The sequence below is a fragment of the Sturnira hondurensis genome, unplaced genomic scaffold, assembly GCF_014824575.4.
Source record: "Sturnira hondurensis isolate 20B ecotype Veracruz unplaced genomic scaffold, ASM1482457v3 Scaffold0017436, whole genome shotgun sequence".
Taxonomy (NCBI): Eukaryota; Metazoa; Chordata; class Mammalia; order Chiroptera; family Phyllostomidae; genus Sturnira; species Sturnira hondurensis.
This window is the reverse complement of record NW_028090067.1, coordinates 923,098-937,828: the sequence shown is the minus strand read 5'-3', so window position 1 is coordinate 937,828 and position 14,731 is coordinate 923,098. Positions and strand designations below refer to the sequence as shown.

Sequence of the window (14,731 nt, the reverse complement as noted above, 5' to 3'; positions counted from 1 at the left end):
TCAGATAATGGGAGTCCCTTTTGAATTGGTTTAATTTAAAGTCACATGATATACAAACCAAATATATTATTGCACTAAGAGTCTCAAAATTGTTTATAAATAATCCTTAGCAAATTAGCATTGATGACTCATCATTGCTGTGACTTCTTATTGTTAAGGCCTATGTAGTTTATGGACCTATAAATGTCTTGAAGATATTGCTTAGCAGATATTTCTACTTATTTCCTCCACAGCAGTTGCTCCTCAGATCTTTTCTGGGTGCACTTATACTTCTTCTAAATTTATTAGGTGTATTTTGTGGACCCTATTTGCTCTCATGGGAAAGTTCCTATTTTTAAAATTATTGCACTTAAATAAATCAGACTAATAATTTACAGTTCTGTTAACTTCATAGAAAATTTTCAAGTAAAGGGCACTGTTTATTCATTTTTTCAATCATAGGGAAGAATAGGTATCTATTACACAGAAAACAAACATCATTACATATTTTTAAATTGACAACATATGAACCTTGGAAAATGCAAAAAATGTATATGCCATTTATACAAGCTAGAATCCATAAATCATAGTATTTTTAACATTTTTGGCTTGAAATTGAAAGCATGGAAGCTTTTTAGCTACAGAAATTTTATTATCATATTCATTAGGCAATATATAAGTGTGCATGTGTAGGGGGACTCTAATCATTTAAAAAATAAAATATAAATAAATAGATGTGGAAAAGCAACATAGAACAAATTACATGAGTTACCCACTGAAGAACTGATATTGTTTAGAAAAATAATCCAACCAGTTTTTGGATAACACATAAAATTTTAAAAATAATTCTAATCAAATTATCAGGCACTGCTACCATATCTTTTCTGATATCTTTATTATTTTCTATTAATTATTCCTCACGTTTATCCCAAGTTGGACAGCTTTTTAATCTGTGTAGTTCCTCACTTTTGAATGCGTGACTAAGGTTTTTCTTTGGTCTCGAGTTTTTTTTTTCCTTTCATACTTACGGCAATAAAAAGTCGGCTACTCAATATGTTGGTAGTATTGATTGAAAACTGTGCAAGACCCTGTTCATTGGTGGTTGCATTGAAAAAATAATTGGCTTCATCTGAGGAGATGGAAACGAGTTTATTGGAGATGGGCACATCTTTTCCATCCACCAGAAGCACCTAAAGAAGAAAAGTACTAGCTAAGTTATGTGGACAATACTGAGAGAGGATAGAACTCATGGGAACAGACTTCTCTGCTGCCCTAACTGAGCACCAAAACCAAAGACCAAGAATCAGATTTTCTATCTTGACTGTAAAGCTGTTTCCTTCCATTGAATCCTCATGTCTTTCCAACTCCTTTTTATAATTTGGATTCTCACTCTATTTTTATTTTCTGAAGCAAATTCACACAAAAAGGTTTTTTTGAGAAAAATTAAATAACTATAAAACTGGCAAACTTAACAGTTAATATGAATAAAATAGTAATTATTTTTATTTATTATTTTTTATTGTTCAATTACAGTTGCCCCACTTTCTCCCATTACTGTTTATTTTGTTATTCTTAAAGTATACCCTGAATGTGAAAATAATACAAGAATAATAACCATAAACTGCACACTATTATGTTTAAAATGAAAACCACCTATTCACTTATTTTAAACAGAATAAAAGATATAAAGAAAGATACTGACAACCATAATGAGAGTCATTTGTGAGAAAGTCTGATACTGGCTGGATAATGGCAGAAATATACTTATTATGAAATGGGTGGGACAAAGGGCTTGGCATAACTAACTTACATGACATGAATCATCTTCATTAGTTACATGTTCAACAAAGAAACAGTGCCTCTGATTCTCATAATAATGTATTGTGTGTTTGTGCATTTTATCAGTGATATTATGAGGGAAAGTATCTACTTTTGTTTGGTTCAATGATTTTGGTCATATTAATTAATTGATAACACTAACCAGGTACTGACTACATCAGTGTGTCCTTGACCTAGGTACAACTAGACACTTCATTTACCTGTAAAATTGCAATATACTCTACCTGTCCAAAGAAGGGTATTCCTCGTCTAAAGTGTGAATCCACTTTCACAAACTTGAGTCTGGTTACAGTGTTTGTGATTTTACTGGTCCCATGTCCAGTGAACTCTAGTTCTGAAAAATATGTAGAAAAGAGTAAGTACTCTTGAAGTTACTTTAGCCCTAAAATTCATTTTCTAGTGCTTGTGTTATGACCCCTGTTTCATTATGGGAAATAAATTAATGTCTATTGCTTTATCTCCCATGTTAATTTGGTACTCAAACCTGTTCCCTCTTCTCTGATCTTGGCTTCCACGTTAAGTGCCATTTCATAACCCGAAGATTTAATGTGGAACAAGTTTGTGTTTACTTCTTGGGTGATGCAGCCATTGCTGTTGAGCTGAGAAGAATATAAGAATTGGTGAATGTCATACTGATTCAGGCCAATAGTCACTAATCCACTATTTTCTTTCTGGTGCCAGGACAACTTTGGGTTAAACAGGTGAATCGACTTTTAGGAATTTAATTTTCATATTTGATTTGTAATCTGTATGATCAGTCATCAAAATGAGAATTTGTTGACTAAGAGTAAATATTTTATTTTTGGTGGGGAATATTTTGGGATCAGCTTATTCGGACACCCTTCAGTAAAATGGGGTAGCTCACTGGTTGCCAACAATGACAGTCTCTAGAGAGAACACTGTATACTAACCTGTTGACTAAATTCTTCACAGAAATCTTTTTTACAGTGAAAAGATTGAAATAAATTGCGGCACACACGCACAGTTGCAAGTCCTGGGACAGGTTTCCCATAGGTGTATCTGTCACATAAGAAATAAATCAGGAACTGAGGAAAGGTACGTACATTTTCACTACCAACCCAGCACAGCACAGTTATTCTGTACAGTTCCTCGTATAACTTTGTTTATTTTAGACTCATATCAAATAGAAACATGTCTAGAACATGCCTCCATCAATATGTTACCCATTAAGACATTTGAAACTTTACTTCAATGTACAACCAAGTTGCTTTGGGATATTTTTATTTCTTCCTTTTAGCCTATTTATTTTTCTTATCCTTTTCATTTTGTCATTATAAATCAAAACTTGCTCTTTCTACCAAACAAAAATGATGTGATAAATAAAAAAATAAGTAATAAACAAACAAACACAACACACAAACACAGAAAGAGAAAGAGAGAGAGAGAAAAAGTCCTGAAAAACCAATCATGGGGCAGATAAATTTTTGTTTGTTTGTGTGCACTCTATACTTACATTAGTTACTCTTCTTTGTTTTTAATACAACTGAAATAATTGATAATTCTTTGGGGGGAAATCATCAGTTTTCTTTCCTATTTGAAAATGCTTCGTATATCACTTAAAGTAAACAATATAATCAGAACAACCACTATGGAAACCAGTATGGAAATTCCTCAAAAAATTAAAAATAGAGATTATTTTAGTGCTTAAAAATTTGTTCTTTTACTGCATCCAGAGGATCAATGCAAAACAGTCAAACTTTTCTTTTAAAACTGGCTAGAAGAGAGAGCAAAATTAATTAAATCAATGTACCATGAGGGACCAATCGGGCAAACAGAACAAGTGTCACATTTACAGGCCAATGGACCCATCGTTTTTCATAAGCTAATGCTATGGGAAAAAGCAGGCTCAGATTTTTAAAGCTTTGAGGTATTTATGGATTTCCTAAGGCAGGTTTAAAAATATTAGGACAACACTTTAGGGGAATAATCAATGGAACAAAACTGGCAAATTTTATAATTTTTATAACAAGTGATGGGCATATGCAATTATGTTTTACTGTTCTGTCAACTTTTGTATGCAATTGAAAATTTCCGCTAAGTTCAGGGGTAGGTTAAAGGGTGGAGGCATTGAGCAAAAAGGAGAAAGGACTCATGGATATGGACAATGGTCTGGTAGTTGCAGAACTAAATGGTAATGGGAAGAATACAGTAAAATTTTTTATTGTAGTTCAGTTACAGTTGTCCTGCCTTTTCCTCAGTTTCTCTCCCCTGACCCAGATCCCCCACTCCCACAGTCAATCCCTCTCCATTGTCCATGACCGTGAGTCCTCTATTCATGTTCCTTGACTTGACCCTTCCCCTTTTTTCCCTTGTTATTCTCCTCCCTCCTCCCCTCTGGTCACTGTCAGTTTATTTCCATGCCTCTGGCTCTATTTTGTTTATTTGTTTCCATTGTAGAGACTTGGAAAGAAAAGGTATATATATGAGTCATCATAACCAAAAGCTATGTGTAAAGACATTTTTAGGAAAATATGAGACATTTTTATGAAAATCAAGGGTACTTGAGTATAAGTTCAAAATTGGTATTGAATAATTACCTTTAAGTTTATTAAGTGTGATAATGGCATCATGATTACATAATGTCACTATTGCGACAGCATGGATGGAACTGGAGAGTGTTATGCTGAGTGAAATAAGCCAGGCAGTGAAGGACAAATACCGTGTAATCTCACCTGTAAGTGAAACCTAATCAACAAAACAAACAAGCAAGCAAAATAGAACCAGACATATGGAACAAACTGACAGTGACCAGAGGGGAGGGCTATAACAGGGGGAAGAAGGGGAATGGTCAAGTTAAGGAACATGTATAAAGGACCCATAAACAAAGACAACGGAGTGGGGGGATTGAATGTGGGAGGTAGGGGTGGGTAGGGCAAGGGAGAGGAATGGGGGAAAAATGGGAACAACTGTAACTGTACAACAATAAAAAAGAGAAAAAACATTAAAAAAATAAATACATAAAATGTCACTAATCTTTAGAAGCCCATATGTTGCAGCTGTGTCAAAATGTTATGATTTTTGTCATTTATCCTGGACTGTTAAAGGAAAAAAGATATAGCAAATAAGGAGAGATGTTATTTGTTAAGTCATGATTATGAGTGTTTCCACTCTTGTGCACTTGAAAAATTGAATGCTAAAAATAAAGAGGAGTCATTGAAATAAGTTTCAAAAAGTGCTGAGGAAAAAAGTAACTTATAATTGTGTATGTAGGTAAATACTCAAAATTGAGGCAAAATATGAATTTCAGACAAAAACAATTTAACTCACATTCCACATACTGATATTTTTACTTTTTCATCCACAATACTGATTATCTTCGGGACTTGAACTTGGACCTCAAACTTGGGAACCACTGTTGACAGAGAAAACAAAAATAGGGAGGCTGGTAAACATTTAATGGAAGTACAAATATTTTTATGCCTATAATTTTTTCCACAAAAATACCATAGAAAGTTACACTCCTTTTTCAATGTAGAGTATCAACTTCAAGATGATTAAGTTTCACAGTTTATGCAAAAGTTGACTTTGTGGTCACCACAGATCTCCATAATGTTAACAAATGATGATGCTTCCACTGAAATAAGAATTTTAATACTTGTCAAAGTGTAACTTGCTACTGAAAATCATCAAGCTCTTGCAAACTTCTGTGTTCACAGAATGATGATGGCCTTAGAATATGATATAGTTGACTCTACTCCAAGTTAAACATACTTGTGGAAAAGTCAAAGGACCTAAGTGAGTCCATACTATGAACCAAAAAGCTATGACCCTTTTATCTTTCATAATCCATACCAAATTCCTCCACAGTGAAGAAGTGCTCTATATATCCGCCCGATTCCTTCTTTACCACCACCTTGTAGGAGCCCTGAATTGGCTCTGACGAGAGGGGAAAGGCCAGCTGTGTGAGACCACTCTCTAACTTGAGACTCTGCCATTGTCCAATTCGACTCCTCTTTGGGTTCTAGAGATAAGAAAAGAGCATGGGGATAATATTAATCATGACATCCCTTGACAAAATACATGACTTTTGGATTGGTAACTGACATTGCCTTCAGGGAAGACACACAGAAAGAAGGTGAACCACAATAAACCTGACATCTGAGAAGAGGAAAATGCAGATCTGAAAGTTGTTTTAACAGCAGTGTGCCTGTCTAAAATATTATCAGAACTTCCTTTTTCTTAAATGCACTGACTTCCTTATAAGATACCCTTCCTGTTGCTTACCTCAAGGTACACCAGTGGAATCTATATGAAAAAATGAAAGAAGAGATATAATTAGAATTTCACCAAAGACTACAATTTCAGACTTATGATGAAACAGCTTACTAAGGAAAAATAATATTTGTAATAAGATATATCAGAATTTAACCTGAAACGTAAAGTAAGTGGAATTGTTCAGATAAATCAATAAACAGTTCTGAGAAAGTATGGATATATTTCTTCAAAAATCATTGTGTTATCATTTCCTTGAAAAATATTATTGTTGAATAATACTTGTTAATTTTTATCAATTTATTAATATTATTCACCAATAATATTATTTAGGTACTAAAAACTCTCGTTGTGAAGAATATAACCATACCATTTACTTACATAAATTAGAAATGGATATTCATAGAGTTATATGTCCTTATGATTTAGCCATAATAAAGAATTCCCAGAATTATTTGGTTAAAAGTAAACCAAGAATATTTCTTCTAATTTTAAAATTGTTTAATATCTAACTTTTAAAAGTAGTCTTGCTCTTTGCCTTCATATTGAAAGCTAGCTGAAGGAAGGAACACACAATTTACATAAGTGAAGACTCCATATATAATGTACATTACATATGTATAAATATATATCATACAGTGGAACCTCAGTTATTGAACTTAATTTGTTCTGGAAAGCTGTTTAAGAAGTGATTTGTTTAAAAACCAAATCTTCTTGGTTACCAAAGAGACACGTGACAGGTCATACAGGTATCAGCATGAAAGTGTTGTCAGGTAGAGAATTAAGATCAACAATTTTGTGCCCTGGCTGGTGTAGCTCAGTGGATTGAGCGCGGGCCTGCGAACCACAAGATTGCGGTTCGATTCCCAGTCAGGACACATGCCTGGGTTGCAGGCTAGTTCCCAGCAGGGGACTCACGAGAGGCAACCATACATTGATATTTCTCTCCTTCCCTTCCCCCTCTAAAAATGAATAAATAAAATATTTAAAAAAAAGACCAACAATTTTGTTAGACAACTGAGACATTTTTCCCTTGAACAACATGGACAAGAACAACCAAGACATTGGAGAACCTGGGTTTGACTGCATAATAAAAAAATATGTATATATATTTAGAAGAAGTGAAACTCTTTGATGTTTTACTTAGTCATAAGCTCCTTCAGAGTATGGATCTGGATAGCACATAACTTTTTTATTGTGCATCTTCATTTTGCTTAATGTAGTGTTTTGAGAGCAATAATTGTAGCTATTTCCAGACTGATTAAATACTGTTATAAGAGAAAAGAGCTTCCTCACCTCTTACCCCTCAATTATGCCTTACAGAAGACTCTAGATTTGTAGTAAAGTTGGAATCTAGGTTCCCAAAAGAATGTCTTTCATCTCACTTTTCCTGCATAGTCCCATCCCGCCTTGGGTGAGTGCTGTCATTCCACCACCCACCACCCACCACCCACCCAAATTATAAATATTGAGATACTTACCAGTTCATTCAGGGGGTGAAAATTTTCATCCACAGAGACAATACGAAATTTTACTGGAAAAGAAATTCTCTGTTGAGTCTCAGACATGATAAAGCAGGTAATTTGGGTAATAACACAGAGGACCAAGAGATCAGGATAATGGTGACTTTGGCTGGAAAACCCGTTGAGGAGGTGGCTCTGTTTAGTGTTTCCCCAAATGGTGGACTTTCCCTACATACCTGTCTGTCCTGGTTTATAGATGGGTTTGTCTGTCTGGACAAAGACCAGACTTTGATCATTCTTTACCAATACTGTCTTTCTCTTCCTGAAGTCTTGTGTTGGTCCCTTTATGTGGACAGTGAAGAAAACCACCTCTGAAGAGGATGAGATCCTTGGGAGCTAAAGAAAAAAGAATGCTACTGAGGAACAGCTCAATCATCTCCCTCTGACTCCTTCAATGACTACTTTCTCTCTTTTCTTCAGCTTCACCAAGGTCTAGGTGAGTATGAATATTTCTCCAGGTATAAGAGTGTAGATGTTAATATGAGAACTATACCAGAAAGAGCAGCCATCAGTGGAACTTCACATAGCTCATTTGGAACTCTACTTATTAAATTGTACTTTTTAAAAATGACATTGTGTATTCTTTTTTTCCCCAATTTTTTTATTTAATTATTTTTCAAGTACAGTTTTCTGTCTATTACTCCCATCCCATCCCACCTCCATGCTAACAACCTCTGACAATGTGTATTCTGAATAAATGGAGAGAAACATCTCTTAAAAAGTATGGGACAACATAGGAGCTAAGTATCCTAAGTTGAGCAACCTCACAAAAGTACTGTATATTTGCTTGGAGACTCTTGACCATTTATACATTCCAAGGACAAAGACACCTAATGTCCCTCTGTAAGAGAGAAGTTCTGCTACACACTGTCCTATAATGAGGTATTTGTTTAAGCTGTTTCTAGGCATTGCCCAACTCTGGCCCAACAGAGATGGTTACATAACAAAGCAAGAAAACTCCTCTAATTATACAATTTCTGTGGCTAATACAACTATTAACTTTTTTAAGGAATTAAATTAAACTTTAGTATGTACAAAAAATTTCTCCCCTACTCTGGTGAAAAAATTCATGGTTCATTCCTCAATAGCTAAAAACTCATTCACTTTGGCTCTTTCTGAATTTTTCAATAACATTCTAAAGTCATTCTTTGGGACTGAATACTAACTGTCCACCACCATGACTCAATATAATGTACCAAACAGAGATAGGCAGCTAGTACTCACAGTAAAGGGGACACAGCGGAATAAGTCCTTCTCTGTCACCAAGTCAGCAAAGAGGCTCCTGTTCTCCCTGAGAGACTCCAAGGAAGCACTAAGAGTCACTGTCTCATTCAGGTGGCTCAGAAGGATACAGACTTTCTCAGGGGTCCCAGTGTGGAGCAGGGAAGGGACCAGCACCATATACTGCCTGGGAAGGAAAAAGGCCAAATCAGAGAAAAGTACAAGATAGCAAGCTTTTTCAACCATAATTGTGTTTTCCATAACAATATATATTTACTTCTTCAATCAATTCTATACTGTGACCTCCATCTTATTAGTATAAGAATACCTTTTACTGATCAGTAGTTCCCCAGGCACACAGTCTGCTGGAAGTTGACACCAAAGATGTTTCAATTTTACAGACATTTTTTGTTTCAAAGAGTCAATATCTAAATTCTTTTCTTTTATGTACTCATAAAAGTACACATATATAGTAAACAATGGGTGATTGCTCACTTTATAAAACAATTTACATTAAAATCTATCTAAGTAAACATCACCTGTGCATGAACACCATGACTGGATTTATATAAATTCAGCAGAAAAACTTCAGTGACCATATATTCATTGTGTAAAGTAATACATATGTATATTGCAAAATAATTTTCTTAATGCAGAAAAAAGAACATATGTGCTGTTTCTTTAGGTTCCTCAGATATAGCCTGCCCGAAATACAATAATTTTTTTAATCAACAAGTTTTAATTTTTATCAATAATTTTTATGTACATATACATGTCATACAAGTCCACAGAGCACTTGATTTCCAGTCTCCTTCATTCTCATTCTACTGAGGTAATCAGTGTGAATATCTCAGTATTAATATTTCTATGTTTATAAATATATGCTTGTGTTAAGAATTTATCAATGGACAAATTATCTTTTTTATTAAAAAGCAAGTTCTTGTAATATGTATTTTGCAAAATCTTTCCGACTTAAATTCTTGAATGTATTTAACCATTCAGAGATGTGAGGAATTTTTTTTGTGTGTGAGCTTTGCCTTTTTGTCTTGACTTCATCGATGAGCTTCTTTTGTCTATGACATACTCATATTCCCCTGTCACAGTCTGATCCATTCTTCAGAAACCATTTTCAGTGACACTTTGCCTGCAGCTCCATATAATCTCTCCATACTCTGAACCTCCATGGGCTGAAAGAGAATCTGTGTTTCCTAAGTATTTGCTGCTTGCCAAGGATTGTGTTCACCGGTCTCTGTATTAAGCCATTTAATTCTCTCGACAATCCTATCAGGTGCATGCAATATGGCCTCATGTGCATGAGAGCTAACACATGTGATACTCATTAATTCCCATGTTTGAATATATATTACAGTGAGATAACATCTCTGCCCCTTCACTAAATCAGTATATTAGACATAAAATGTGAATCCTCAAAACTCTACTGATTTAGTAGTGCCTGTGGGTTTAAGCCATTTATTTATAGAGTATCTTTGCAATGAAGATAGCTATTTTCTATTATTTTATTGTCCTTTCCTTTCTATCACCAACTGAAACACAATTTTAGTACTTTACAAAGTTAATAGGTGTGAGACTAGGAGTAGAGAATCACAAAGACCATTAGGTTGTTGAATCTGGAAGTCAAGTACAGTCTCCACATAGTCTGGTCCAGCAGTCTTTCTGTATATGTTTTAAATGGTTCCTTGGCAAAATTGTATGCTGTGAATCTTTAGAGCCTCTTTAAATCATTAAAACCTCAGATTGCTTATTGCATAAATACTAACGTTTTGTTCTAAAGCAGAGAGACTCAAGAGCAGTTAAATAAACTACCCAAGGTCATTCAGATAGTACCTCTCACCGAATCCCTTTCTTGCGTATGAATATTTCTGATCAACTGAACATCTGCTCTTTCTAAGATGTGATAAATAATAAAAAATTTTAATTTTCCCAACAGCAACAGCCTTTTACAAGCCTTACTGCATTGATAGCGGTAAAAACAACCATATGGGAGCAGGCCGTTCCAGTGTCCATTTCTATACATCTTTCTCCTATTCTGAATTGTGTCCTGAGCTCTTTCCATCCAACTCAGGAAGAACAAACTAGGGTCAAACTTCTAGGATGATTACTTTACGATATTTCTCTGCAAGTTTTTCTATTTCCCTCAAACTCCTAGTTAAACTCCTCATTTGTTAGTAACTCCTGACCATATGTAGGAAATAGACGATTACCAGGTGTCACCTGAGTGACTTATACACTGGCCTATTGCTATATCTCCTCCATCTTCCCAAACTGAATTGTAATATTGTTCTCTGGACTCTGTTTACACAAGAGACATATAGACCAAAGTTATGACTACCTTAACCCTTCATTTCCAAAGACTTATTTTCTCTACATATTTTAAAATTACTTTATTGAGGTATGATTGACACATAAAAAGTTGAACATAGTATGTAGTTAAGTATATACCTGTGAAATCATCAGTACAATCTTTGCTATCCATCATTTCCAAAAGTTGCCCCGCTTCAACTATTATTATTATTGTAATGAGAACACGACATAAGATCTATCCTCTTAGCAACTTTGAAGTGTGCAGGCCAGTATTAATTATAGGCTCTATAAAATAATAACTACTTTTTAACCTCCGCATCTCCTTCCCCCTTTTATTTCTTTGATATTAATAAGAAAAATCATTAGTGTATTATAATTTTATTCCACATGCTACTTTTATTTTTATTAGCCTAATTGAGATCACAATTAAAAATTTTATCTCACATATGTTTGATAGTTCAGACAACTATTTCGCAAAGGTTCGGTTAGTATTCATTCTACAAATATTGAAATTGGGACTTGTCAAGGTTGACTCATTTGCCTACGGTTTCACTTGAACAGGGCAAATCTTTTGAAGTATTACTTAATCATGAATGTTTGAATTTTAACTATCTGCCTCTGCAGGAGTGATTAAACTTTGCAGATATTAAACTGATCCCCTTTAATTTTCTTTTTTCATCATGTTTTGCTATAACCTCTATCTCCCTGAAGTTACTGACAGAAGGCAGGGGAGAACTCAGTGTCTAGGCAATAGCTCTCATTTGTCACATCAAGGGCTAATGCTGGAGGGTTAAGGTGAGGTTTTCCACAGACTGACAACTAGGCCACAAGGCTCAGTCTTGGTTAAATGGTGAGAAAGATGTAAAGCAATGGTTTTCAATGGGCAGAATAGTTCTCTATTGTGTTGGACTGAAAACACAGACTGCTTAACATCCAGACTCCCCAAAATGCCACCTGCTTCTTCTATTCAGCCTATACTCAGAAAACTGAACAGCCTCTACATATTTCCAAGTGCTCTGTGAGTGGAATCAATGGAAGATGGAACCATCCACAGTTGTAGATGAGGTAGAAGAATTATGAAAAAGAAATGTGCTCCTTCTGGTTGCTAAGTGATCGTGCATTAACAAAGCCTGAGGAATGAAAGAACTTCAGTTGGTCAGAGTTCTGATTTCTGTTTCCTGTACTTTGACCTGGAGAAGACCAACTGTGATAAGTGGATAAAGGTAACACACTGAGCAGAAGGTCTCTTTACTCCTCTCCCCATTTGGTATGCTGGAGTCTACCCTTTATCAATCAGGGATGTAGCTACATTAGAGTCATCTAGGAGTACAGTGTGGGTAGGCAAGGGAGGCGTAGAAGTTTAACCTTTCCAGGATGCTTTAGTGCCTACATGTTGCTGTTGGATCCAAGAATTGTGCAGCCCTCCAGAAGAAATGTAAAGACAGCTGGGTTGAGGTCAGAGGTCTCAAATGGGTGACTGGCAAAGGTGATTCTGCAGCATGGGCTGTGTTGGAACAGCTGCCATGGGGTTGGAGGCAGAATGATGTAGAGTTGGTAGTTCTATGTGACAAGAAAGAGCTAATGTGAGTCAAAGTCAGCTAGAGAGAACTTCTGAGACTCCTCAGCAAAGGGATCAAACTGAGACAAACCAGATGGTTAAAGATTCCAGTGATAAATGTTGGCAGACAAGGAGAAGACAGACAGTGGCCGAGAAGACAGAGAACTCTGCAACAAAGGACCCTGACCCCTCTTCTCCATCAGTAATTAACGAAGATCACATTCCTTGGAGAGAAATGGAAGAGATCTCTTAGTTTTTAGATTTCACCAACTTTATAACTAAATAAGGTTAAAATTACTTTTCCCCTGCATTGACTATTTACTGAAGGCTCTTGATAAAGACTCAATAAATTATTGAAAAACAAAGGAGCTGTATTTTTTCTATGCATGTGATCTACAATGTGAGTTAAATTGCCCCTCACTATACACTTTAAATATTTTTTTAGTCAATGCTTTCTATCAAAAAAAAGGGTCTTGAATGTGAAGTCTGAGGTTTCAGTTTATAATGAAAACATGCTTCTTAGTGTTGATTTACTGTGTTGATGACTATTATTTTAAGAGTACAAAATAGATAAATGAAAAAATGTATTAACCATTCATAATAAATTTCTTATAACTAGAAGGTATCATAAGAAATGAAAAATAGCATTTAATAGGAAAAAGAAAGCAAAGATACAAACGAGAGATTAAAATAGAGAACAGACCATTGAGGAAAGGACTTTGAGTGAGACTTACGGTTCTGCAGAGTTTAAGCCATTGGTAGAAAACAGAACAAGGAGAAGTAACATGAAACTTGAGTGAGGAAGTCTGTCTTTCTCCATAGCGAGGGGCCAAACTCGAAGACTATTATGCCTCCCTTCAGCCAGATCTTTGATATCTCCCACATTTACCAGGCTTTATATGGCTGCTATTTGCAAACAAGCCCCACCCTTAGGCTTCAAAATAGAGTTCAGAGTTGGGCACAGATTCCCTAAAAGGGTAGTTGCTCTCAGTGATTGCTTCATTACCCTCAGGCCGCATACTTGCTTTCCAAGGGAAGAAAAGAGAGTAGTTTTGTTTTAAAGTTCCTGGTTCTTTCAAAGTGTGAAATAAAACAGTGAAAGAAAAACCTGATGGTGATAGAATAAGGTCTGCAGGAAGTGATTTTTTTCCTTTATTTAAGTCTGAGAAAAAAATACAACTTTTTCCATAGCTGGCACATGTTTAGCAATTTTTTATTTAAATATAATTTACATAACATAAAAGTCTCCATGTTAAAGTGTACAATTAGGTTAATGTTAGTAAATTTATGGTGTGATACAACCATCATCGCTATCTAATTATTGAACATTTCATTGCCTCCGAAACAAATGTTGTGTTTGCTCCCAGTTCCTTCCTCTGTCAGCCCCTGACAACCAGTGATCTATTTTCTCTCTACGGATTTGTCCCTCTGGATATTTCATATAAATAAATAGCACAATACCTCATGTGGCCTTCTGTGTCTGATTTCTTTCACTTAGCATTATATTTTCAAGGTCCATCTGTGTTTGGCATGCATCAGTACTTTCTATGAGTGACAATTATTTCATTGTATGACTGTACCATATTTTGTTTATTCATCAATTGCTAAAACATTTGGTTTGTTTTCACTGTTTGGCTATAATAAATAACTCTGCTATGAAGAGTTGAGTAAAATTTTTTTGTGTGAATATACATTTTCAAGTCTTTTGGATATATAAATAGAAATGGAATTTCTAGATCATATGGAAACTCTTGTTTAAAATTTTGAGGAACTGCTAAACTATTTTCCGCAGCAGCTGCAGATTTTTACATTGCCACCTGCAATGTTATGAGGTTTCTGTTTTTTCCACTTTTTTTGCCAACACTTGCCATTCTCTGTTATTTTATTTGTTTATTACACCAAATCTAGTAGAAATGAAGTGGTTTTGATTTTGCATCTCTTTTATTAATTATGTTTAGCATATTTTATGAGCTTATTGGCCATTTGTATATATTCTTTAGAGAGATTTCTGTTCAATTCTTTCACCATGTTTTAATTCAGTTGTCTTCTTATTATT

General features: G+C 35.0%; 1 protein-coding gene across 1 annotated transcript in view; it reads right to left on the bottom strand.

Moving 5' to 3' along the window:
- Positions 1-13,561, bottom strand: part of LOC119002135 (pregnancy zone protein-like) — a 44,896-nt gene extending 31,335 nt beyond the window's left edge. Inside the window, exons 1-11 of the mRNA XM_037067803.1 lie at positions 13,410-13,561; positions 8,799-8,982; positions 7,751-7,910; positions 7,533-7,585; positions 6,064-6,084; positions 5,632-5,800; positions 5,107-5,191; positions 2,730-2,838; positions 2,303-2,417; positions 2,043-2,152; positions 1,008-1,169 (exon numbers count right to left, since the gene is read on the bottom strand). Coding sequence (XP_036923698.1) covers positions 1,008-1,169; positions 2,043-2,152; positions 2,303-2,417; positions 2,730-2,838; positions 5,107-5,191; positions 5,632-5,800; positions 6,064-6,084; positions 7,533-7,585; positions 7,751-7,910; positions 8,799-8,982; positions 13,410-13,495 — 1,254 coding nt within the window. The 5' untranslated portion in view covers positions 13,496-13,561. The remainder of the gene's footprint in view (positions 1-1,007; positions 1,170-2,042; positions 2,153-2,302; positions 2,418-2,729; positions 2,839-5,106; positions 5,192-5,631; positions 5,801-6,063; positions 6,085-7,532; positions 7,586-7,750; positions 7,911-8,798; positions 8,983-13,409) is intronic.
- Between the last annotated feature and the right edge of the window lie 1,170 nt (positions 13,562-14,731).